The 25,441-nt window shown below is 36.9% G+C and overlaps 3 protein-coding genes across 5 annotated transcripts; 2 read left to right on the top strand and 1 right to left on the bottom strand.

The window, feature by feature from the left end:
- The first annotated feature begins 479 nt into the window (after window positions 1-479).
- Rrp6 (exosome component Rrp6) lies at window positions 480-4,029 on the top strand. The gene is made up of 6 exons (XM_011649308.2): window positions 480-785; window positions 894-1,139; window positions 1,225-2,733; window positions 2,858-3,417; window positions 3,487-3,646; window positions 3,742-4,029. Exons 1-6 carry the CDS (start codon window positions 657-659, stop codon window positions 3,793-3,795), a joined length of 2,658 nt encoding a protein of 885 aa, XP_011647610.2. The 5' UTR covers window positions 480-656; the 3' UTR covers window positions 3,796-4,029.
- A 142-nt stretch (window positions 4,030-4,171) lies between these two features.
- Window positions 4,172-6,876, top strand: LOC105433840 (phospholipase A1). The gene is made up of 6 exons (XM_011649305.3): window positions 4,172-5,131; window positions 5,214-5,317; window positions 5,503-5,810; window positions 6,007-6,102; window positions 6,181-6,426; window positions 6,502-6,876. The coding sequence occupies exons 1-6, from the start codon at window positions 4,613-4,615 to the stop codon at window positions 6,573-6,575; spliced, it is 1,347 nt and encodes a 448-aa protein (XP_011647607.2). The 5' UTR covers window positions 4,172-4,612; the 3' UTR covers window positions 6,576-6,876.
- Window positions 6,615-24,377, bottom strand: Nost (Nostrin). Of its 3 annotated transcripts, XM_089074268.1 has the most exons (10): window positions 24,270-24,377; window positions 19,592-21,554; window positions 18,415-18,927; window positions 11,147-11,235; window positions 10,980-11,059; window positions 10,439-10,563; window positions 9,468-9,932; window positions 9,030-9,359; window positions 8,745-8,897; window positions 6,615-8,199 (listed from the first exon to the last, which is right to left on the bottom strand). In XM_089074268.1, the coding sequence occupies exons 2-10, from the start codon at window positions 20,858-20,860 to the stop codon at window positions 7,780-7,782; spliced, it is 3,444 nt and encodes a 1,147-aa protein (XP_088930394.1). In that variant the 5' UTR covers window positions 20,861-21,554; window positions 24,270-24,377; the 3' UTR covers window positions 6,615-7,779. The 3 variants fall into 3 exon arrangements, with proteins under 3 accessions (XP_088930394.1, XP_011647608.2, XP_088930395.1); XM_011649306.3 differs by lacking the exon at window positions 24,270-24,377 and having other exon boundaries at window positions 19,592-22,311; XM_089074269.1 differs by lacking the exons at window positions 18,415-18,927; window positions 24,270-24,377 and having other exon boundaries at window positions 19,592-22,310.
- Window positions 24,378-25,441: the final 1,064 nt, after the last annotated feature.

The raw sequence follows: 25,441 nt of genomic DNA, 5'->3' as shown, positions 1-25,441 counted from the left end.
TGAAAACTATGTTTCATGATTTCACTTTCCACGCATCCAAGCTACATACATAATTGCTGTACGTGAAAAGTTTCACGTGAAATGTCAAGGTGTGAAAAATGAAAAGTAAAAAGTGAAAAATGAAAAGTGAAAAATTTCACATAAAGTTACATGATTGATCCTCTAGTACTGAAAATTCATTGGGTATATTGTAGATTTTCACGTACTGGCAGTGAATATCGGGATGCAGCCTTTATAGCATCACCTTAGACTACGTTTGAAAACACCAGAGTGATTCCGAGTGATTCCGAGTGTATCGTCTTATCCTTATTTAACATTCGATGAACAACAAGGATAAGACGAAGTCACTCGGGTGGTGTTTTCGAACATAGGCTTAGGTGTGTTCTTTTTGGCTGAACTAGTTTATACTTTATCTTTCTTTCTTACACTGGAAGAAGAAAGATAAATTCTGAACTAGTGCAGCCAATTCAGCTGAAAAGAACAGACTCCTTATATTCATGGCGTATGTTGAATAGGAGTATGTGAACAGGGATAACCTCGAAAATGCTCGAAAACGAAGTAATACGACTGAAGAGGACGAGCAACACTAAGTAACATAAGTGTTAGCGAGACATTGTGAAACTTTGACAAAATAATCAAGTTCATGTGCGATAAATATGGAATTTGCCAAAAATTTTGATAATGAGGCGAGTGCTTCGCAAAACGATGACATCGAACCCGAAGGGAAAGACACGTTGCTAACTTGCCTTATTCCCGGATACGACACTTTCGATAATTACATTCAGGTATGCTTACTCGTTCATATCAATACTCGCTAGTATTGGTTTATATATGATAAATATTTTGGAGAATAAAATAAAAGTATTACAGTATTCAAATGTCATATATTTCAGGATGCTTTTGACGCGATGAGAACTGGAATCAAAGCAGCTAACAATCTACCTGTTGGAGACAATTTCAATTACTATGCTTGCTTTCCAAGCTTCAACGATGCCAGGCATAAGGATATAGAGAGAATGCTGGCTACAATGCAAAGCATAATCAAGATAGCAGGAGGTTCTAGTAATATTCAAACTCGGAACATGGATGAAAAATTTGATCTGTTATTAGAAACAAACGACTACATGTTAGATCAAGCTGTGAGCGTTCAATAAAATACGTAATGTTTGAATTTTTTTATAAATATATTTCTCCTGATGATTTTTTTACTGTTATCTGCTATAGAATATATTAATGGATGAAGAAAGTGGTATTCTACGAAATCCCCAAGTAGAATTGGTCGTATCGCAAATGCCAAAACCAGTTGTGAATGGTACTTGGAATATAAAGACAAATCATACTGACCAAGGATTAGATGGCTCCGAAAAAGTACGATTATTAGGTGGAAAAAATATACAAAGACCACAATTGATGTTTAAGGATAAAATTGACAATAGTCCAAAACCATGGATGCCTCGAATCAAAGAGAAGCCAAATTCCCTGAAACCATTAGTTCTCTATGTCGAAGAAGGAGAACATGGCGAGGTTTTCAATCATCCTTATGAATTTGAATTGGATAAGTTTGAAACGCCCGAATATCAATTGAAGAAGAGAGTACCTGTAAAATATAAATCATTAGACGATACTAAATTCACTTTCATCGACAAGCCTTCCGATATCAAAATTCTTTTAGAGGATCTGAAAAATCATAAAGAAATAGCTGTAGATTTGGAGCATCATTCTTATAGAACATTTCAAGGCATAACTTGTCTAATGCAAATATCGACAGTTAACACTGATTATTTAATCGATACTTTGACTTTGCGATCAGAATTATATCAACTCAATGAAATTTTTACAAAACCTTCTATCTTGAAGGTCTTTCACGGTGCCGACATGGATATTCTGTGGCTTCAAAGAGACTTGTCGCTCTATGTTGTTAATATGTTTGACACCCATCAAGCTGCAAAGCAACTCAACCTGCCTTATCTTAGTTTGGCTTATTTATTAAACAAATATTGCAATATAACATCCAATAAACATTTTCAATTGGCCGACTGGCGTATAAGGCCTTTACCATTAGAATTGATGAAATATGCAAGAGAAGACACGCACTATTTACTTTACATAAAGGATGTGCTGAAAAATGAATTGATCGATGCAGCTAATGGTAAGAATAATATCTTAAAGGCTGTATATGATCAAAGCACTGACATTTGCAAACGCACATATGTGAAACCTATTTGGACGGAAGAAAGTTGTATGAATGTGTACAGAAAGAGCCAAAAATCATTCAATAATAAACAAATGTACGCACTCTTGGAATTGCACAGATGGCGCGATCTTACCGCGAGAGAGGAAGACGATAGTATCGGCTACGTATTACCAAATCATATGTTGCTGAATATAGCCGAGACTTTGCCACGCGAAATGCAAGGTATTTTGGCGTGCTGTAATCCAATCCCACCGTTAGTGCGACAAAACTTGCTGAAAATACATAAGATAGCGTTGAAGGCTAGAGAGCAACCGCTCGTAAAGTCTATTCCAGAGCAGGATATTCGGCAAAGGCCGACCCAACAAAATCATGTAGTGGACACAGGGGCTTCTTTATATATACCACATGATGTACCGAGCGGTACAGAAGCTAGAGCAGACTTGCCATGTCTTTTGAATAAGAATATCACGTCTGATTCATTAGAGGCCAAGACAATGAAGCATACTGTAACGATATTTGACACACCAGTTATATCACAGGTAAAAAAATGATAGTGACAATAATTATTAAGATAGAATAATGATAGGAAATATATAGGAAATATTTAAAAAGAAAACGCCATTTTGTGTGTGTATTTTCAATTGACTGTGCTTGTTATTTCAGGATGAAGAGATAAAAAGCAATGAAGAAAAAGATAAAAAAAAGGCCATATTTATAAGCCCATTTATGAGATATAAGTGTGTAATACCAATGATAGTAGATCAAGAAGCAAGAGACCGAGAAATACAGCAAAAGAAAGAGAAACAGGAAAAAGGAGAGGAGAGTTCAACTGTAAAAATCGCAGACAGTTATATAAATGAGGCTGAGATTAACGAGAGTAAGAATAGAGTTTATCAACATTTTAAACAAGTATCTCAACTAAAAAATACAGAAGAGGTGACGTCGTCCAAGAAAAAGAAGAAAAAATCTAAGCATCTAGTCTTAAATCAAATGCATGATAGAAAAAGAAAGAGAGAATCTGATATTGGAAATGAGTATCGTGAAAAGAACGACGACAATGACTTTTCTATACCGACACCGTGTTTAGATAATGAAACTATGCATATGTCCAAGAAAGCAAAACGAAGAGCAAAACAAGAAGCAATTCAAAAACAAAAGATGCAAGAAAACTTTGTAGGAAAAATTCAGAGTGATAACAATTCTGAAACGGTTAAAACAATGAGGTAAGTTGCTTATCACATATGTGAAATAACAGCAGTATAGTAATAATCAAGTTCTTAATTCGATGACAGAGCTAGAAAGAGAGGCGACAAAAAAACAAATGAGAAATTACTCAAGGAACAGGGTATGTTACCATCCGAAAAATTCGATTATAAATCAATAGATTTTAGTAGCTTTCAAGGTGGCAGTACGCAAAGTAGTGCAAATCAAACACAATTTCAACAATCTCAAGTAAGTAAATATCGTTTTTTTATATGAATGAACTCAATGCCTGAAATGTACTTTACATGAAATGTATTTTACATGAAAATTTTTTCTCATTACAGCAAAAGAAAAAGGAGAGGCATCGGAAATGGAAGAAGCAAAAGCTGAATATATAATTTTGACGCGATTTTTTCTTTTATTTTTCCAAGTTATTTTCAGAGAAAAGAGAAATCTTGACAATATCGTAGAAATTATATACACGAGTGTCGCATTACTTCTATACATTCAGGTTTCCATATATTTACAATATATCAATTATTATGTTACTTTAATGAATTTTTAATGAAATTTTCTCATTTTTTCAACATTTTTTATAACATGAAAATTATATTTGTGAGAGTAATCTAAAATCTCGCTTATTCGCTTATTTAGTCCTTTGTTTTTTTTTTTTTTTTTTTTTTTTTTTATTTTATTTAAATGTACAGAATACAGATGATATATCTGTATGAAGGCATATGTAAATATAATTGTTATGCATTTTTTATGAAAATTATGAAAATAAATTTCCGTAAAATCTATATGATAATTATATTCATATTCCCTAAATTCTAGAAATATTTTTTTGTTCGACTAGTAATTAATAGGGAAAAGTATTATAGTAAAAAAAAAAATAATAAATCACAATTAAAACTGACAAACTCAAACGATTATTTCATTTCGATTGAAATAAAGAATGCATTTTGAGTCTCTTTCTAAATCAAGATGGTGTTTAATTTGATAATTGGTGTTATCGGGAATTTGTACGTAATCAATGCTGCTTTGACCGGATAAGAATAAAAAAGCTGTTTGTCTAGAAATTGTGTGATTAAGCACAAATCGTCGTCACTTATCGAATCAAAAGTAACGTAGTAGAGTCGAGTATTTCGTACACATATCTATTAATCGAGAATAACATAAATGCCATATCGAAGACTACAATATTAGCACACAACGATGGCGTGTATCATTCCTGTTCTATTGTTCTTTGCCGTTTTATATCAATTTTTTGTCGGAGTGTGTTTTTGCCTGTGGCATTCAAACGTGACAAACATAACTCAACCTATTGGATATGCATTGAATGAAACGGCGTACATTACAAACACTGTATCTCTATATAACGAGACTATCTTGGCAAATTTTACATATACGTTATCTAGTCGTACAGACGAATTGTTGAGCAATTCATCGCAAGATGAACTACAAATAGATTGCTTTGGTCTGGGAAAGACAGTCGCGGCGAGTCTGGAACGGTTCTTTAAGGAAAAACCCAACGGCACCGACGCTTTGGACGTGCAATTTTTTTTATCTTCTAGGAAACAACCGCGCCGAGTACAAGTAGTACTCGGCGAACAGTTTGGTTTAGAATGGACAGATTTCAAGATACAACGTAGGACGGTAATCATAATACATGGTTTCCTATCTCACAGCCAAGAAACTTGGATTAAGGATATGGAAAAGGCATTTCTCGAGTGGGTAAGTAGTTGAAGATTGCAAATCGATAGCAATCTTCTTCGAATAATCGTTCATTTTTCATGTGAAATGGAATTGTGTATAGGATGATGTTAACGTGGTCGTAATAGATTGGAGCACCGCTGGTAACACATGGAATTATTATAAGGCAGCGGTTAACACCAGAATAGTGGGATATCGAGTATCAAAGTGTGTACATGTACACGCGATGTAGTAATTAGCGTAACTTTTGTTATAAACAATACAACGAGTTCTTCGAGAGATGTTCAGAAATAAATTTTCGAAGCGTTCGAATAGGATTATATATCGTCTGTGTCAAGTACATATCGGTATTAAATATGTCTATCGTTTCTAATGTCAACTCGTTTTTCAAGATTTATAGAACATGTAACAAATGCTACGATCACTAAAGACGAACCGGATGTAAATAATTGGGGTCCTTTACATCTGATAGGACATAGTCTTGGCGCTCACATTTGCGGATTTGTCGCAAAGGAGCTGAAAAAGAGACAGACCAAATGGATTGTACGGAGAATCACCGGTCTGGACCCGGCGCAGCCGTGTTTCCGCAAGACTGACGCGTCTGTTCATTTGCACAAAAACGATGCGCCATTCGTTGATGTAATACATACAAATGGCAAATTACTCACGAGTATGGGTCTCGGCTTACCCGAAGCTATAGGTAACTGATTAGATAACACTTAATTTTTATACAGAAACATTCGCATGCGCTTCCTTTTTCTTCTTCGATACATATGCTCGTCGAATAATATGTAATTTGTAAATTGCTGTTATAGAGAATCTCTCTCTCTCTCTCTCTCTCTCTCTCTCTCTCTCTCATTTATATATAATTTCTGAATTGTTATTTTGATATATAGGCCACATTGATTTCTATCCAAACGGCGGTAAAATGCAACCTGGTTGTATAAGGACAAATTCATCGTACTTCGATTATCTACAGATCCCGATGATTGGTTAGTAGTGGTAAAACGATTATTCGATGGTCTAAGAAATGGAATGGCTGAGAAAAATATTGGTTGTTGCGCTTACAGCGATGCAACAGGCGATATGTAGCCACGGACGTTCTTACGTCTACCTCACCGAATCGTTGACGTCTGCTACTGCGCGCAATTGCAGTTTCTGGGCACATCGGTGGGATTTGACATACAGGCATCTTTTTCAAATAATTGCGGAACCATGCGATACAAACGTTTGTACAGAGATGGGCATTAGGGCGGAATTGTATGATCAGCGCGGTACCTTTTTCGTAGCTACTGCCAGCACCAGTCCATTTTGCGGTAAATGTGTTGCGGTACTTGTGTTAAATAATAACATAATCATTTCGTTATCTTGTTATAGTCATCTTGTTACAGCTAATAGCACCGACATCATACGAGAAGTCAGGGAGCAATTGCAACAAGATCACTTTGATGAGTTGGAGGATTGAGCAGAAAACTTATGTATTTGTAAATAAAAGTGTTATCAGTTCTGTGTGTAACATATTATACTTAAATAATTTCTTACATTTGGATATTTACAATTGGTTGTTTGCATAATAACAAATAATTTTATATATACAATTTGTCACGTTTGTTAGTATAAGCGTTTTATTTTTTCGCGTATTTCGCTTATTTCGACGTTTGCTATACTCAATATTTTCAATTTTCATACATGTGATAATTTTAACTAAAAATAAGATGCGATGTATACGTATATAGCATGCTTGAGTAAAGTAATATTTTCAAGTATATTTGGATGTATAATGTTTCAAGTATTTGGACCTTAGTATGGTGCACCCCGAACATCACGCTGGTGAGCCGTATTTTTATTCAAATCCACTGTAGTGGGTATGTTATTTGGTATATCTTCGATATCTTCGTAAACATAAGTAATAGCATTCCATTAAGTAAATATAATAAATCGCAACACTTTCCAATACACTTTCCAATTTAAATATTGTTTTGTCTCCAGGCTTTCTCTTTGCATCAGAATACTCTAACGAGCTAAATATAAAAGATAGTCGTTGCAAATATAATAATAACATTAACAAACAAAATTTTCAAGTGTAAATGGATGATTATAATTACGACAAAAAAATAAATGCGCGAGCTATACAGCTCATAACGATATCATCTCATAATAGGACACAGTAATTTCAGTTCTCAATCAAAACGATCGATAGACTAAATTTTCAAACACGCTGTATATTCTGACAAGATAAAATGCATGAGTTAAAATGCACATTGTTAAAATTAATAAAAATACATTCTTAGAGTCGCAATTAGAAACTCTAGTACAAACAAGCACTAATTATACATATAGCAGTCAGAATGACAAATATATATATAAATGATAAAGATATAATTAAAATATTTCCGCCAGACTCTGTTGAAGCTAGATTCATCGGATGGTAACTACTATTTGGTATTAATTTTCAAATTTTATACGATCTCATGATCAAAATCTTTTTGTGCGTGTAAAATAATGTCACGTGTAATATATATTATTGGCACATCATAATATTCTTACCAGATTTAACGAAGCCAAATACTGAAAAAGATACTGTCATTATTACGTCTCTTCATGTCATATTGTGTACATGTGTACGTGAAAATCTTTTAAATGTTAATATGCCAAATTAATCATATTTATTAATGAATAACTTGAACGTAAGTGGCAGGAAATATACCGGTACGGCCTCTACACTCGCCTATCCACCAGCCGTCTGGTTGCTTTTGATGGACGGTTATCAGATCTCCCGGACTAAGACTGAGCTCGTCATTTAGATTCGCGGAGTACTGATAGATCGCTCGGCACTGCTCCGCACGTTCGGTCTTGCTCGTCGCCACTTCCGTACCATCGATCTGGTTGTTGTTGTCCTCCGAGTGACTGCTGAACTCGTCAAAATCGCTAAAATCATCCTCATCCGGTGGATTCTCGGAATTGCCGTCACCGGCCGTTCGATCGGCCCAATCACGAGTCTCGGTGTCTTGATCCTTCGCCAAATGCATCTCAAGTTCGTCGTCGCTGTCTTGAATTTCAAAGGATTCGTTCTTTGCCCAAGAAGGAATCTGCAAAGAAAAGAATCTGCAATGTGTTTTTCTTTATCTTCTCAAAAGTGAAGGAGAAACAAAAGTGGGGAAGTAGGAACAGTGGGAAAAAATAAAATACATAATTAAGGAAATGCTGAACTCGAATGTTATTAACGATTTGGTACTTTAATATGGCGTCCAAAGATATTAAATTATATCAATACTTGCTTTATATAAAAATTTTGCGGCCTGTACCTACAAAATTGATATTACTAAACTAGAGATTATATGAAGAAACAACCTTGAGTTCTTAGAATTAGGCTAGATACCTAATGTGATATGAACATTTATTCATACGCGTGTAAAAATGTATGTATGTATGTATACATAAATGTATCTATATACGTTTAAATATGCATATGTGTGAACACTCTCGTCGGAGTTCGCTCGTTAGATCAGCATTGCCTTAAGCAATCTTAACGTAATGTCTTTGATGTAATGCCCGTTCAATATTTCTTCAGATCGTTTCGTGTTTGACCGACGAATTTGATTTAAAGGCAATTTTCTAGCATACGCAATTATACCTTGAGAACACTTTGCTGCAAGCCTTGCTTATCTCTCGAAACTAAGATATGCTCCGATAAGGGATGTTTGCTCCGTTTGCTACCCTCCACTTCGGCAAGTGTACCGCCAACTTTATATCTAGCCGCCTCCAAGTACAACAACATTGAGCGCATCTATAAAAAGATGTTGCAATTATTCACATATCGCCCTAATATAAGTCTTAATTAGAATATTATATGTTAGAATATTATTATTCTCAATGTAGCGATGTAACGCCGGTCAGAATACGTCATGGAAGTGCATACATGATGCAGCTTGTCCGTCACGTTTTGCGTGCTCTCGTCCGCCGCAAACGCTGGAGTTTTGACGAAGGCTCGATGTAAAGTTTCCAGACCTTCTCTACCTCGCCTTTCCCTCTCCAGATCTTGCCTTATCAGATGCAGTACTCTCACCAAGGCTTGCTTTCGTCGTTCGCGGTTCATCGCCAAGGTAACGTGCTCGGCGTAGAAATCTGGCAGCAACTGTTCCGCCGTCGTCACATCATGATTGTCCATTCGGCGTACAAGATTTTTTAATATCTCCAGATCCTGTGACACGTTGCAACTGCGCACAGGCGTTAGCAGGCGATCGGCGCTCTGAGAAAGTATACGAAATTGAGTGAAATTTGAGTCATACACGTTCGGAATTCTGGACAAAAGCCGCGCGCACGTAGTCTAACTTTCCTGTATTATTATTATTATTACCTGTTGCAATCGCGGCGCGAGCGCCTGCAAGTGCGTCAAGTAGACATTGGCGAGGTCTTTGAGAGCGCTCAATCGCTCTTCCTCGACCAATTCCATCTGCTTCGCGCCCTTCTTCATCGTGCTCTCGTATTCAAGTCGGGCTCTCTCGGCTCTCACGCTGACCGTGTAAAACTCTGTGTCCGCCCGGCGCGACGAGTCTTCGGCTTTCCTCCGTCTAGCCTCCAGTTTGCTCGCTTCCTTCTCCGTCACGTGATGACTCGACGACCTGTTGTTGCTCTGCTGACTTTGACTAATGGTCTGCAACCGCGCCAGATCTTGCAATCTCTCGTTCTCGCGCGCGCACGCAAAGCTCTGCTTTTTGCTTTTTGCCGCGATCCCACGCCATTCCTGAAGGGACTTGGACGCCTTGTCCACCGAGTTTTCAACGCTCTTTCTCGATCGACTCTGCGTCTCCGCTACGCCCACCTATATACGAAAGATCACATTATATTACTTCTTCGGTCTCGAGATGAGATTCGTCGTCTTTTATTCTACGACGTTTCAATGATATCTCTATATTATAGCGTATCTAATATGTTTTCAACATTACGAGACATCGTTGCGATGTCTCGTGGATTCAAGTTTTCGCGAAGAGAAAAACTAACTTAAAAAAATTTCTCGAGAGATCTACCTGCATCATATGTAATCTCGTGTCAAATTGTTATCTTAATCTTTCAACAATTCGATCGTGTACTTTTCGCCAGCGAAATATAATCTGGTGAAGATGAAGAGAATAAATTGAAAAGAAATTTTTCTTGCAATTTTCGATTTTAATTTTGTTCCGTAACGTTCGTCTTTCGCGAGGCCGTGCCTGTGAAGTTACGTAAGTGCGCGGTTGCGCATCATCTTTTTCTCGCAATCTTCGCAATTTTTTTCGTATCGCATGTATAGTTAGAAATGCATAATTATCTCTCTAGACTCGGTTTACTTACTCTGAGTGGTTTGGCCAGTTGTTCACTCAACGCTATGCCCCATAGCCGGTGGGCTTCCGCCGCAGCCTCCATCTCCTCGCCGACACACCTCCATGCCTCGTTCACACCTCCGTTGCTATTACCACCTGTATTACGAAAGACGCAATTCCTATTTAAAGGAAATCATCTTACTGTGGGTACCACCCATCTTGCAACACGCCGTGCTCTCATCGATATTTGCACCGTTCGAAAAGTGAAAAGATAAACTGGCCTCACCGGAAGGAAAGAGGAGAGAGAAAGAGAGAGAGAGAGAGAGAGAGAGAGAGAGAGAGAGAAAGAGAGAGAGAGAGAGAGGCGTAATATGTAAATTTTTAACAATATTACGATGAAGCAAAAAGTGTGATGTTCATTATTAAATTAAAAACTTGATAAAAAATTTTCGTTAAAGAAAAATCCTATCTGGATATACTTTCTCATATGGGAAAAGTATCTATATTGTTATAAATCACAAATGCACTCTCTAACGCGACAAATGCAATAAATTGCTTATATTAACAATCACCTTGATCCTTGGCGCAGGCCTTTGTCAACTTGTTACTGAGTTTGCTAAGTCCTTTCGCATAAGTGGCTTCCAATTCGGCTCTGAAACGTATATTTTCGCATTTTCTTGAAAAATTGTGTGCGCAACAAAGTAAAAAAATGGAATATAGAAGTAGAAAACGCAAATACCTTTCGTGAAGAATTGATGCCAATTCCTTGCAAAAGTCGCCTCCTTGCTTAACATATCTTCGCACATCCTCGAAACCACCTTGTCCTCCCTGCGTATGACAAGAAGGAAATTGAAAAGTTATACAATGAGATAGTTATACATATGTCAAAAATAAAAAAGGAAAAGACAGAAGAAGACTTCTCAAAAGTTCCACTTCGTTGTATCAATTTTCTCTTGTCGTGATAAATTTGTAATAAGAATTTACCACACACACACACACACACACGCACACACACGCACACACACGCACACACGTCGATTTACCGATTTATATATTTATCGATTTTTTCTTGTGATAATTCTGATAAGGATTTTATATATATATAGATTTTAAACAACTGCGTGTTTTTTTTACATCAATCGATTTATTTCATTTTAGAGAGTAATAGACTAAAATACGACATCTTGTATATCATCATAGCAAAGTTTAGCAATATCTCGATAAAGTTTCCTTAATATCATTAAATAGTCACAGTAGAAAGTTGTGTCATTAAAATTCAAAAGGAGAAATTTATTGTGTATAATAAAGTTCGAGTCAAAATGTTACTTACGAATTTAGATGCTTTACTATTCTAATCACACAAGTCAACAGTCACACAGTTTTGTGTGAATTTTAAAATGTTTAAAAAAAATGTCTCAAAAGGAATTGTCATTCTATTTTGTTTTTGAAAGTTCAAATATCTATACTGCTCGAATCTCGAAGAAAAATCACAAGATAGTGATAACCACGCATACAACATTGTCAGAATGTCACATAATTAATAACAATTATTTTTCTAGTGCTTGCACTTTTCTATTACGATACGCAAGCTGCTTTAATCACAAAAGGCCGACACATATTATCATCCAATCATATGCCTCATTGTTGTAACTTTCTCATGTATTTATCGCATGTAATTATTGCAAACGATACTAATCTAGCTGCATTTTGTTACAAAGTACACACCAAATACACACGTACAGATTAAGCAAAACACACACACACACACACACACTTCATTTTCTTCTCCCTTATTTTCTCATTATTTCTTTTGTATTTTAATGCTATTTTTAACTTCGATAACGTTGTCATATCCTGGAGAAAGAAAGTTTATTTTACCTATAGCTTGTCCCGGAAGCTATCGGAATGATAAAATCATAAAATACTAGTTATAATAGAAAGGCGTTTGTTCGTGCGATATAAATATTTCCGTAGTTATCGAATATCGCACTTCTTTTCGTTTACCGCAACAAAGGTGACTGACATTTGATTCGAATTAAAGCTTAATCATAAATAGAGGCATTTCAAAGTGAAAGCAAATGTTGACTCGCTAAACATTGAAGAAAGAGTCGTGTGTTAATTATCTAGAATCTATAGAGAATCTTAAGACACGATCAAAATTCGATTTCGATACGAGGACTTTAACAAACTATACATAAATTGTAATGGAGCAAGTCAAAACTGTCGACAGTTGTCGTAAATTTATTCGTGTTCTTGGAGGATGGTTTTAAGATTTCGCTCAATGTCGGTAACGGAAAACTGCCTTTCTACAGAATTAATGGAGCATGTTAGATACGATCGGCAAATGTGTCAGTCGAACAAATTGATTTCTGCGTCAGCAGTTTTGATATGAATTGTTGATGTAAACCTTAAGAACGACAAGTTGTAAAAAGCAATAATTACGAAGATGTGATTTGATTCATAAACAAAAAGGTGAATATAACAAGTAATAATAAAAGTAAATCATATTAGTATCAACAAATATTTATGTTAATATAAGAAGCAAAATATTATCTAAATTAATTTCAAGATAATAAGATAAAAAGGTCATTAGGTCATCTTAATTTTACATAATGTCTTAATTTTTCATTTCATTCAAAATATTTCTGGTTAGAAAACAAGATGGTTACATCAATGCAAACTCGACATTTGATCATCATACGTAATCATATTACGTAATATCTCGCTATCTCTGATAGTAGCAGTATTAATAGTAAAAGTGTTAATAGAGATACTAGATACTAGATGGCAAGAATATTACATTATACGTGTGTCTGCATATTTTCATCACTATAACCTGTCAAAGTTATGCAAAAAGTTACGTAAAAAGTTACCTTTAGTGTTAAAAAGGATTGCAAGTCAAATTTAGATATTTTCAACAAATTTGACGCGGTCCATATGTGATTGATAATTTTCATCTGCTAAGGTAAATCTTTTTGTCGTGTTTTTATAAATTGTAAATTTTTCTTGTCATTGTAACGAGAATTGGATCACCTAATGCGCTTTTGCTATCAATAATTGTAAATTAATATTACTGATAAAATTCCCGAGATTCCGATCTGACAATTTGTTTGACGAACGAAGGATGAAACTTGAAGACGACCAAATCTCAACTACTCTCAATAACCTCCAATTTTTTTCTGATGCATCATTACGTAGCATCTCTTTATCTATTTGGAAAGATAGGGAGTTCTTTGCGTACAAAATAATTTATCTTTATCTTTATAAATTGAAATTGTTTGCGATTTTCACTGCGATTAAATAATTGTACAATTTCAAGAGACAATTATATTAATATCAAACAATATTGGAACAATATCAAATCAATATCCATCGTTTAAAATCAATAAAACAATGCAAATGATGCGATGACGTGCTAGGTCTACTCATAAAAAAATAATTGCTAAAAGTAATTGCTAAAAATGATCGCTACAGCATATCGATTGTATGCAGTGTGAAACATACATGTAATAATTGTGGTTTATTTGTAATGTAACGCCACTGATAGAACAACTTTCTACAGACTCGGTCTAAATTTTATCAAAAGCAATTCTTACTTGCCATTTAAATTTCTATTCTCGATATTTTGATCAATAATATAATCGCGATTACGTTTCATTATTAAATGTTAAAAGTTACATATTAATGTCAAGAAATGTCAACTACTCTATGTTTGATATATTTTATATCAAAATAATTAAGTAGACTAGCGGTGCCTACTTAAAGACGTCAGCTCAACGCAGATCAACTTTTATCGCGTATTTGCCTCGAACATAGTGTAATTTTCCATTGTAAAAAATAGTTTTATCAGTAATATACGCGAATTATGACACACGCGGTATTGATAAAACCGCGGTATTGATATAATAGATACATATCGCTACATGTTGGTATAACAGGTAAAAAAAAAAATATATATATATAAAATATGAGACATTTATAAAATCGATGACAAGGCGAAAGTTGTAATAGATTTGGTCGGCGAATTAATAAAATGTCACATAACAGGCTCATTCGATACTACATCCACAAGTTCGCTATCAAATGTTTTTTACATTTGCCAGGCAACAATTTATCTTCGGTAGCTTTCTCGTTTCGTCGTAACGTAAATATTATAATTATTCAAGTGCTGAGCCAATTAAATGCTCAAATATGTAATCAATAACTGATCATTTGCCGACAAGCGACAGATTCGTCTTTCAACCGCTATGTTATATGATTGGCAATCGTTCGCTCTTCCAACATTAAGGAATAATATTACGATTTATACGTAATAATGCAAAAAACAACAAGCGAGAAATGTTTTTCTATCTCCATGACAACGAGACAATCGAAATAGACAATCGAACATCGATATATGCAATATCAAATTATTGGTTTTTCAAAAATTTTCTTAATACTAGGTTATTATAAATTGTACCCTTTATTTGTTCTCCATCATTTAAAAATTTATATAAATAAATTTATATAAATAATAAATTTCTATATATAAATTTATATAAAATTTATGTCTCACGCCGTTATACATTTCACGACAAATCGCGCGTAGTTGTATGTATTCACGAATAATCCTCGAAATGAAACAAGTTGACGTAGCTATTACCAATTCGGACGGCTAAAAGGTTAATCGATACGTCTATTACACCAGATTGATGACGACAAACGGGCGTATACTTGCAACAGGTGGTTTATTTCCATTCGCTTCCATTCGTTGGAATGGACAGGTGTGCCAGTCAATGGCTGGTTACCGATCACCAGTCGATGACCGTTGAATGTGTTACAATATATGTAAAATCTACAATCAATGCAACAATATGCATTCTCAATTGCATTCTCAAGACTATACTATGACATTATTATATGACATTATCAATTCTTAATGGTCTATCATATCGTTATCAAAATTAAAACGTTCGCTTATTGGAACTTTTGGTGGCTATTATGTGTCTATTGTAGCTAGTTTAATTTTAATAATTATTTTAATAATCAATTTATTCATGTATTCATCTTATTTTAAACGTCGACACAAGTTTGACAGCACAGATCGAAAGAATATATGACACGATTGCAAAGCCAAATTGTTCGTATTAATGAGGATCGCTTAACATGGATGATCTTCTTCACTCATATCTTCAAATGTTAATGTGAAAAAACGTGTGCGAATTTCTGAATGAAACTCTCCTTTTGTCTTACTAGGAAATTTAGCTATGTGTGTGTGTATATATATATATATATATATTTATTTATTTAGTTATCGCTACACAAAGAGACTTTCATCGCTACGAGCGTTTCTTTGTGAGATGTGCGTAATTATTGTCCATTAAATTGTCACGTTCTAATTTTACAATAATATCGAAAGTGATCAGAAATGCATAGAATAAAAATGCATTCAAATTCTATAATAGTTAGTAACCCCCTAGTAATTAGTTTGCGTGACTTTTTCTACGACATATAAACACGACATACGACATCTTTATCTTTACAATATGAGGAGGTAAAAAATGATGGATTGTAAGCAAAACAGAATTTGCATCGAGAATGCTAACCCGAGAAATGTTACCACAAAAATTATTGATCGTGATAACGATTATTATATATCGATCAAGACTATTCAGTGACACCTGTGAGATACTAGCAATAAAAGTATTTGATTTATAAATATATAAGAGGCGAGCCTAATTGTATTTGGAAAAATTATTCGCTTTCAATGAAATTGAATAATTTCGGAATTACAACATTGGAGACTAAAAGAGTTGTCCTTGATGAGTTATACGACGCGTATCTCCGTATCTTCAGAAGTATATACATAGTGGTACAAGTATATACATGGAGAAACTCGTCGACTTTTGCCACGTTATCGAAAAATCCGCGAATGTAGCTGCAGTTAAGAAACAGCGCGCAATCTTTTCTATCACAATCTTTCTATTCCTCACGGTCACGCGCCTCTAAATACGTTTACACGTGCATACGATCTTCAAGACACGAAGAGAACACGTAGGGAAGGCGGTCAAGCATGCTCTGTGTCTGTCTCTCTCTCTCTCTGTGTGTGTGTGTTGTGTGTGTGTGTGTGTGTGTGTGTGTGTGTGTGTGTGTGTGTGTGTGTGTGTGTGTGTGTGTGTGTGTGTGTGTGGTGCGTGTGCGTGTGCGCGAAACAAAGTCGGCTATTTTCTCCGCACAACTTTCCCACACTTTCCATGGTTTGCTTCTGCGATGTTTTAAGACACGCTCGTGCCTAGTCGCTTAATGCCATTTCTCTTCAACAATCGATAAATCTCAATCAGACGAGCCACTTGTAAAATTTTAACTTGGGGAAAATAGAATTGGAAAATGTTCAATAACAACAATGCAATTTCAACATTGACCTTTGTCTTTCGACTAACTATCTTCTTCTATCATATATAATTAAACTTGTAAATTATTAATTATTAAATAAATATTTGCTCACACATTTTCGAAGAATTATATTTTTTGATGTTTATACTTTTATAAGAATTATATATCTTAAAAGGTGTACGGTTTATTTATGTAAAGATAAAAAATGATTTATTAGATCAATCATTTTTTTGGATATTATATTAGAACAGTTCAGTTAATTTCTTTAAATATTAGATTGATAAAGCATTTATTTTTTTATAAATTTTTAAAAGAAAAAAGAATATTTTTTAAAAGAAAAAGAATTTTAGCGTTTAAAAAGAGAATATAGAATCTCCACAAATTGTGCGCGCGCGCGCGCGCGCGCGTGTGTGTGTGTGTGTGTGTGTGTGTGTGTGTGTGTGTGTATGTGTGTATATTCAATGAATAAATTTGTCGGTTAATCAGAGAGATAATTGGGAATTGGGCTTTCACAAAACAGAAAAAAGAAAAATAATTTTATGTTTATCACAACAGATCTAATAATTTGTAATAATTTGATAAAAGCGTGTTAGATACATTTGTTATAGTAAAAATAATTTTTAATAAAAATGATGGCATCGTTAAAAGCAGTATCTAGAAAAAAGCTTGTCGTAAAAGCGAAACGTGTCATGAATCAAGCAGATATTTAGCTTTCCTACGTCGCGCGTGCATCTCATAAAATCTTGCCGAATTAACTTTGTATTTAGTACGTAATATTGAAATATGGCAAAATATTGAACTGTAATATTGACTATTACATATGTCATATTATAATATGACATCATAATAGTCACATTATAATATGACTTATTTAGACAGTTAGTGAGAAACGACCAGTGAAGATACAAGCATTCGCACATAGAACTTTACAGGAAAATCTCTTTTCCAAATCATTTCTTCATCCCTGAAATAACAAATATAACGAATATGAGTGCGAATTAATATATATAATGTATCCAATATGTGTATACGATCGTAATGTCTCAAAATTTAAAAGAAGTTTAAAAAATTTTCCGTATCTTTTAAATTCTTGCATTATGGTTGTTATGAAAATTGTTTTTGTCTTGTATCAAAGTCTATCGAAACAAACTCCTTTATTGTCTTATGGCAAGGTCTTTACCATTTCACCGATTAATATTAATCTCTGTTGTAAATCATAAACTTATTTATGATCGTGTTTATTACGAGTACAAGTATCAACTCTGCAATATGCGGACCATTTGACCAAAACGATCGTAAAATAGCGTATTTAATTAACGCAGGAAGAGTCAACCTGCAGTGCCATAGTGTCTTCGTCCAAGTACTTGCTACATAATTAAGTACTCGCAAGAGGATCTCTATTAATGATTTAAAAGTTATCAAATAAATTAAAATTATTCAAATTTCCATGACATTCGAACGTTTAAATATGTGTATATGTGCGCGTATTTTTTTCCACCTTTCAAAACCTGCACATGCACCTTTGTGCATTACGTTGCATTACGATAGCAAGTGTGCGACAACTGCACAAACACGTCAGTCATTCTAGCGCAATGAGAAAGAAGAGCGACAAGAGTTTGAGAGAGTATAAAGTACCTCGTCGGACTCGTGGGTCTGCAACAGATGAGTCGAGGCCATTAACCCTCTGATCGAGCCGAGCATTCTCCTTTTAATTAGGCCACTTTTCCCACTGTCCCTTGACGTTTCGGCATCACCGCTGAATCCTGCCGTAGGCGTCGGCGTCAGCGTCGGCGTTGGAGTTGTTTGGTTGGTCGCCCTCATTATTTTCGCTTCGCTGTTCTCCACATGCGAACATAGCTTATCCATACTAAAAGATCCCGGTGGCTGTAATCTTATTCTATTGTTTTCCAGAATATCATCCGAACTGGCAGTTTTTCTTCGCAGATTGCCTTGTAATCTCCTCGTGCCGTTTGCCGACACTGGCCTCTCCATATCTTCGGAAATGTTTCTTTCCTCCGATACCGACGACAGACCAAACTCCTCCACTTTGGTGATCGAGCCGGACTCTTGGGCGCAAGCCCGCGTCAGGTCGTAAAAACCACGCTGCTTGCTCTTAGATGTTCGCACAGGGATGGAATTGCTTCGCACCTTGATGCGAAAATTTTCGATAAGAAATCGATCACAGTAATACGAGATAAATTCACATGAGCGGGAAAACTTATTGTTTTTGCACGCATTTTACGTTTCGCAAGAATTATCTATGAATAATCTATGAATTTTTTTCACTACAAATATTATGATCTAAATTGCAGACATCGAGAAATCAAAAGTCTTAATATTGGAAACTTGGAAATATGATATTATTTAAGCTAAATTTTATGAAGTCGAAACAAATTAAATTTTTAACTAAAAAATATGAAGAAATGTGAAATGAAGAAATTGTGAAGTAGGAGCGAGATAATAATAATTTACATAAGATTTACAAACGTATAGCTAATTAAGCTATAATTTACATAAGATTTACAAACGTTAATTAAAATTGACACAGATTTAAACGACTTGGATAAATGCAAATGATTGATTCTAAATGATCAATCTTACGTCTCTACTATAAAAAGGCCGGGTATTTAATATTATTTTTGAAAATAAAATGGACGGCCAGAATTTTTCCCAAGAATGTTTCTAAATAAAATATTTCTACCTTCAAACGTTTTAATTTTTCTTACTCTCGGTCGACATTAACTAACGTTTATTACAACTAATGTGTGAAAAGTTGTTTTCTCTTTTCTTTCCTCTTTTTTTCGGACACTACCTCAGGAGTGAGCGCGCCGACCGCCTGCAACTTGGCGTGCCTGTGGACCACCTCGCCAATTCTGGTTCTTTCCTCTCGCAACCAGCTGCGCATCCTACTCCAAGCTTTGCCTAATCGCTGCTTTTGCAGTCTCAGCCGCTTGCTGCGATCCGAACCGCCGCTTTCCGACAAAGCCGCCTCCTCGTTCGGGCATTCCGGATCCGAGTACGAACCCGACATCGACGCTATGCCGGCATCGTAACCATCGCTATCCGACGCACCATAGCTCCTTCTGCCTGATTTGAGCGATCTAGTGGAACGTTTCGTTCGATCGCGTTGTCGCTTCCCTCTTTCGGGTAAAACAATCACGTTTGCGATCTTGCGATTTTCCTGCTCGAGATTACAATCTGGCGCCCCTTCCTCTCGCGAATCGTTCCAAGACGCATCTTTGCGTGCCGCCTTTGGAACGTCATAAAGATCCGGACGAACCGGAGATTCATCGTTGATCTTCTTAACGCTTTCACGAGCGGCTTGTTCTACGAAGACTCGATTACTCTCGAGGATGGCGCTTTTAGGAAGATCGTACAGCTGATTTCCCGAGGTGTCAGCCTGATCGCTCGTATCGACTTCCAGAATAACGATCTCGTCATCATCGTGAAGATTTTCATCGGCACGCAAAAAGCTGAAGCTGATCGTCGGCACTCCATCAGCGTCCGTCTTCACTGTCGTGGTAGCATTTAATTCCATCGTAGTGCTGTGTCTCTTCCCATCTCGAGTCGTTCTCTCGTCCACGTGAAACTCAGGATTCACTTGAAGCTTGCAGGATCTGATTTCCGCGCGGGTTTGACTTAATCTATTCACGACTACATCCGTCGTGTCCGTATCCGCGTTCGCATTGTTTCGATACGACGACGTCTTGCCGACGTCCGTCTTGTCAGAGGAGGATGAAAGTCTGCTAAAAGCTGACGTATCTTTCTCTAAAGACTCTGAAGACTCCGCGTCCTTGGATGAGCCGACTTTTTCGATATCTCTCTCGGAGGACTTGGTCATCGGCTTTTCCTCGATAAACCTCATTCTCGTCTCGTCCTCACAGAATCTTTTACGTTTTCTCGCCTCGTCATTCTTGATGACATCACGTTCCGTCTCCTCATGAAACTCACGGCAATGCACGATAACCGGCGTCGGGACGTCGTACCATGTCGCCGTTGCGACACTCGCAACCCCGTTGTTCAAGGTCGAATTCTTCACGGGAGACCGCAGAGCTGTCAAAGCGTGTCTCATCTCATTCATCTCTTACTATTATTTAAACTCTTCTTCTCGGGACTCGTTTCCTTCCAACAATTTGATCTCGTCGCGGATCTTCTCGAATCAATTCTTCGACTCTTCTTCCCGCTGCGAAGAGCGATATAAGCGGACGATCAAATCGCCAGATGAACATCCAAGTGAAACGTATCTCGGAGATGCTACCGCATGTATTATATATATATATATATATTATCAATAATAAATAATCGAAACGAAAGAATGTCGTCAGACAAGAAATATTTCTTTCGCTTCCTCTTTCCTTTCGAGTAAAAAAAGCTTTCGAATTATTAATTTTCATTCGCGTCGAGAGAAACGACAGTGATCGGTATACTCTGTCTCTGAATCTGATGAGAGGAATTAATATCGCGACAACTATTCGTTAGCGAATGTCTCAACCTTTCTTCGTACGTCATGTGTGATAATCCAGTGATGATTTCGGATGGCACTTTTATGGCATCTTGTTTTCTGCGTTCCACAAACGCGTTTCCTCATGTATCACACAACTCCTTCAACGTAATGTAACGTTTTATGCTATATATTTGTCACAAATTATGCAAGAACGCTTTCGTTTATCGCACATTTGTTATCACCGTTGCGATTGTTTTGCATTTCGCAAATTTTACTTATCGTACAAATATCGTAAATATCGTTTGAAACGTTGTCGTGATCTCAAGTTGAACTAATTTTGTTTATATAAAAAATGCTTTTAATTATTGCTGACAACAAGTCTCGAAATTTTCATACCTAGTAAGTCTACCGCGTGTATCAATTGTATTTGATATAATTTTCTATATTTCATATCGCACATGTTGTATCAATGCTTCGCGCGCCAAGATATCTCTTATCATCCTATAAATTTTTGGTTCACAGTGAGAATACTAGGCGAAGTCTCAGATTCCACCGGCGAAATAAAGTCCACGGGTTACAATGGGATAGCGTGAAAATGACTTTTGCTCGTTCGCGCGTTCGCGCGTCAATCGTCAGATATCAATGGGGGGGCTTCGTGAAACTTGGTTCCATGATTAGCACGAGGCACGAGGACGGAACTGTAGAACGCGTGACGTGAGAGAAAAAAGCGAGACAAATAAGCAAGAACTGATTTGTCGCGGCAAAGTAACGATGTTTCGCGGCAGCTTCGTGGAATCGACGGCGCTCTCCCGCGGATCCAATCACCGACACGACAATGACGAGATAAAGAAAGTAACGTCGAGTAACGTAAATTCACCAGATATGCGTCGAATTTCGTTTCGCTCGTCTCCTCACTTCACTCATATTTCGAGTCATCGACTTGACACGTACATTCTATCGCTCGCGCGACAACGGCGACGTCGCGTCGCGAGCGATAGAATTGGAGAACGCGGTAGCGCAAACGGTGTCACGTTTGTCCGTTCGTCCATTCGTTCGCTCGTGTGTGAATTATAAGCACGCGCGCGTATATGTGCACATACCAACGTTTTATTCGAGCACGATGTCGGGCGCATCGAACACGTCGAGCACATCGAGGACGGAGCAACGGATGGACGCGCGCGCGAGCCTTGACGAATCCAAACACGAACACTGTTCGCACCGTCCTCGTCGCATCGTCGTCAGCTGGTATTACGTATTACGTAATGCGTAATTACGCGGAGACGTATGTGACGGGCGAGCGTAACGGTGCGAAGTGCACGATGTATTCCGATTTTCTTCGTAAACATAGTTGCTCGAAAATATATACTCGTTTATTTCTTCTCTCGTTGCTTTACGCTCTCATTGCATGTCACGCGCACTGGATAACGCGCGCGTGCGCACGCGCGCGCGCGCGCGCTACAAGGCTAGATGATCGATCAAAACCGATCGATCGTTCGCGTCGCTAACGTCAACCGGTCAAGTGTGACGATCCGGTGTCAATCCGCGAAAAATTCAAGCGAAATTTCATAAACGAGCAACGTACGTAACGGAGAGACGTTTCGGCAATGACTGTCGGAGGCCGTCTGGAAGCCATACAATTATACAACGACGGTGAAACAACTATGTCCGTATTATACCGCGCGTATATACACACACACCGTGCCGTGTTGCACAACCATGACACCGGCGCGATTCCGCAGCGGGCGAACGTATACTATGCTTCGTTTTATCCGAAAAATCCCTCGCTCAAACTAAAGTCTGTCGCAAAAGATTCCACTGTGAATTCTTTCTTTTCCTCCATCTCCCTCCCCCCCTTCCCCCTGTCCCTCTCTCTCTCTCTTTCTCTGTTGCCACCACGCGCGATAGAAACAAAGCGATCGCTTTTCAGAGATCATCCATGTTGGCTTTAATTCTCGTGAGAAACTAAATTTGTTTAGCTACGCATTTCCACACTTTTGATTTCATTCCTCGTCCTCGCGTAGTAGTAACGGGAAGAAAAGAGCCATTAGGGAACGATACATTTTACGACACATCTCTTCTCCTTTCCTCTTCTTTGATTCTCTATTCTTATCTACCGATACTTTCAAGTCAAGTATATATTTGTTATACTTTTTCTGTTGTACTCTTTCTCTTAAACTTTTTAAGTGAGACCTTTATATTTTCTTCGCGTGAAAACTTTTGCACGATACGATCGCTTTGCATTCCGTTCTACAACGTTGTAAAAATTGAGGCCACGCCGGCATTCCCACTGTTACTCCGAGTAAGCAACGCGGTTACCACGAAAATAGAAATTTTTCGGACCAACGCTAATTTCCTCGTAAAGTAAATTGTTTCAAGTTTTAAATTACCATATAATTTTAACTCTAGAATTTTTTTCTTATCAAAGTTGACATACGCAACTATAAATAAGACAGGCTATCCGTATAATGGTAAAGAAATAGATATCTTGTATACAATAAAGATACAATAAAATTTAACTGACGGGGAGTGTAGAAACATAACATACACTCGACGTGTAAAGTGCGATAAATTAAATTTAATTTTTGTCACGAGCTACATCGCGCGTTTTATATGACCGAATGATTTTAATTGATTTTAAATATCTTGCATATAATATCTTTGCATTTGAGAATACGAAATATCAAGGTATATCGTTAAGATTTACTATAATTCACTGTCATCGATTCTATTCGTTAAAGAGTGATAATTTAAGCTAAATTTCAATAGTAAAAGACAAAAAAAGCGATATATTAAAAAACGCGACACGAGAGAAGCTCAGCGCTACACGTTTCTTCACGGCAAATAATGCACGCGTAGAAATTGATACGCGTGAGACCGATATAGCGCGATTAAAAATCCAAACTCATCAAAAGAGAATCAAAGACAAAATTTTTCAGTTTCGGTTTATATACCTTTCCTTGTATACAAGATATTTCGAATGCCGACTGAATTCAACCGCCTTTCGATCGCTGCAACGCTCACGAGCAAAATATAAAATCTTTCGTACAATTTTTATAACGCATAGAGCAATATAATTGTGATTGGGAAACACTTGGCTATTATTGATGTGCAAGTGCACATCCGCGTGCACGGATCCGCGTGTGGCTCGTATTACGCGCGTAAAACGCACATACGTACACGAACGTTGCACCGAGGTTACTGCAGCGGTCGCGGACCGCTTGTCGCGCTTGCGGGAATGAGTGCGGAAACGCGCAATGTCCGCACGAACCGGCGAGAGGGGGGGGAGAGAGAGAGAGAGAGAGAGAGAAAGAGAGAGAGAGAGAGAGAGAGAGAGAGAATTCTGGCATGCACCGGTGTAATTCCAAAACGAATAGTAGCGAACAGTAGATAGTTTTAAGGCGACTAAACGTGTTTCTAGGCGGGGGATTACGCAGTTTGTGTGCGTGTTTTCTGATCTACAGATTATATTTAGTCCGCCACTCCTTAGCTCCGCTACTCTCGCCTCTTCGTTTGCCTTCTCGCTCGCCGGCTTGTTAGCCCGCGTCGCATAACAAGAATCGCACGTGCATTCATCGTATACGTGCATCTCCGAATTCTGTCGAATTCTTATAGTCGTTACGACATTGTGGCTATCGATGCGCATGAAAAGAGATTCAAAGGGAGACAGAGGAAGGGAGAGAAATATGCATTCGTATCTCCTTCTGTACTTTTGATAAGCGAGACAAGATCACGTATGCACGTTGATAATCTCTCCCTAATTCAAATCTTATAAAGTTTATAGAAATAGTCTGCATTAAGGAATATACATTTTCTAATCAAATGCACATTTGATTTCATCTCGAATAAGTGAGATTAATTATATACAAAATCGTTGCAAACGTGTTAATGGGTATGAGAGCATTTAGGAATGATATCGTTAGAAAAAGAATATACACTTTGGTGTAAAGATACACTTCTTTTTTAAGTTATTATTATATATACACGCTACAAGTAACCAGAATAGATCAAGCATCGCGTTACTTTATGCTAACGATTTTAAATAAGCGTCATTAGCATAAAGTCAAAGACATAGACGTACATCTTACGATAAGAGTCACGACACAGGGTCGTGTGTGTGACGATGGAAAACATTGAAACTCTAATGACTTCATGCACTTCCACGTGTACATAAATGCTTTACCAAGTCATATTGATTTTTTGTAAAATTACAAGCTGCTA

This window comes from Pogonomyrmex barbatus, unplaced genomic scaffold (assembly GCF_055798465.1).
Source record: "Pogonomyrmex barbatus isolate J1 unplaced genomic scaffold, ASM5579846v1 scaffold17, whole genome shotgun sequence".
Taxonomy (NCBI): Eukaryota; Metazoa; Arthropoda; class Insecta; order Hymenoptera; family Formicidae; genus Pogonomyrmex; species Pogonomyrmex barbatus.
Note: the sequence above shows the minus strand (reverse complement) of the source record. Positions and strands in the feature narration are given on the sequence as shown.

Excerpts from the sequence above, each read along its gene's own strand:
- Nost (XM_089074268.1), bottom strand. The coding sequence starts at position 20,860 with ATGAATGAGATGAGACACGCTTTGACAGCTCTGCGGTCTCCCGTGAAG. Across the intron at positions 10,564-10,979 it reads GGCCTGCGCCAAGGATCAAG|GTGGTAATAGCAACGGAGGT; the intron begins GTGATTGTTAAT and ends TTCGTAATACAG. Across the intron at positions 8,200-8,744 it reads TGCAGCAAAGTGTTCTCAAG|ATTCCTTCTTGGGCAAAGAA; the intron begins GTATAATTGCGT and ends TTTTCTTTGCAG.
- Rrp6 (XM_011649308.2), top strand. The coding sequence starts at position 657 with ATGGAATTTGCCAAAAATTTTGATAATGAGGCGAGTGCTTCGCAAAAC. Across the intron at positions 786-893 it reads CTTTCGATAATTACATTCAG|GATGCTTTTGACGCGATGAG; the intron begins GTATGCTTACTC and ends CATATATTTCAG. Across the intron at positions 3,418-3,486 it reads GAAACGGTTAAAACAATGAG|AGCTAGAAAGAGAGGCGACA; the intron begins GTAAGTTGCTTA and ends ATTCGATGACAG.
- LOC105433840 (XM_011649305.3), top strand. The coding sequence starts at position 4,613 with ATGGCGTGTATCATTCCTGTTCTATTGTTCTTTGCCGTTTTATATCAA. Across the intron at positions 5,132-5,213 it reads AAAAGGCATTTCTCGAGTGG|GATGATGTTAACGTGGTCGT; the intron begins GTAAGTAGTTGA and ends AATTGTGTATAG. Across the intron at positions 5,318-5,502 it reads GTGGGATATCGAGTATCAAA|ATTTATAGAACATGTAACAA; the intron begins GTGTGTACATGT and ends TCGTTTTTCAAG.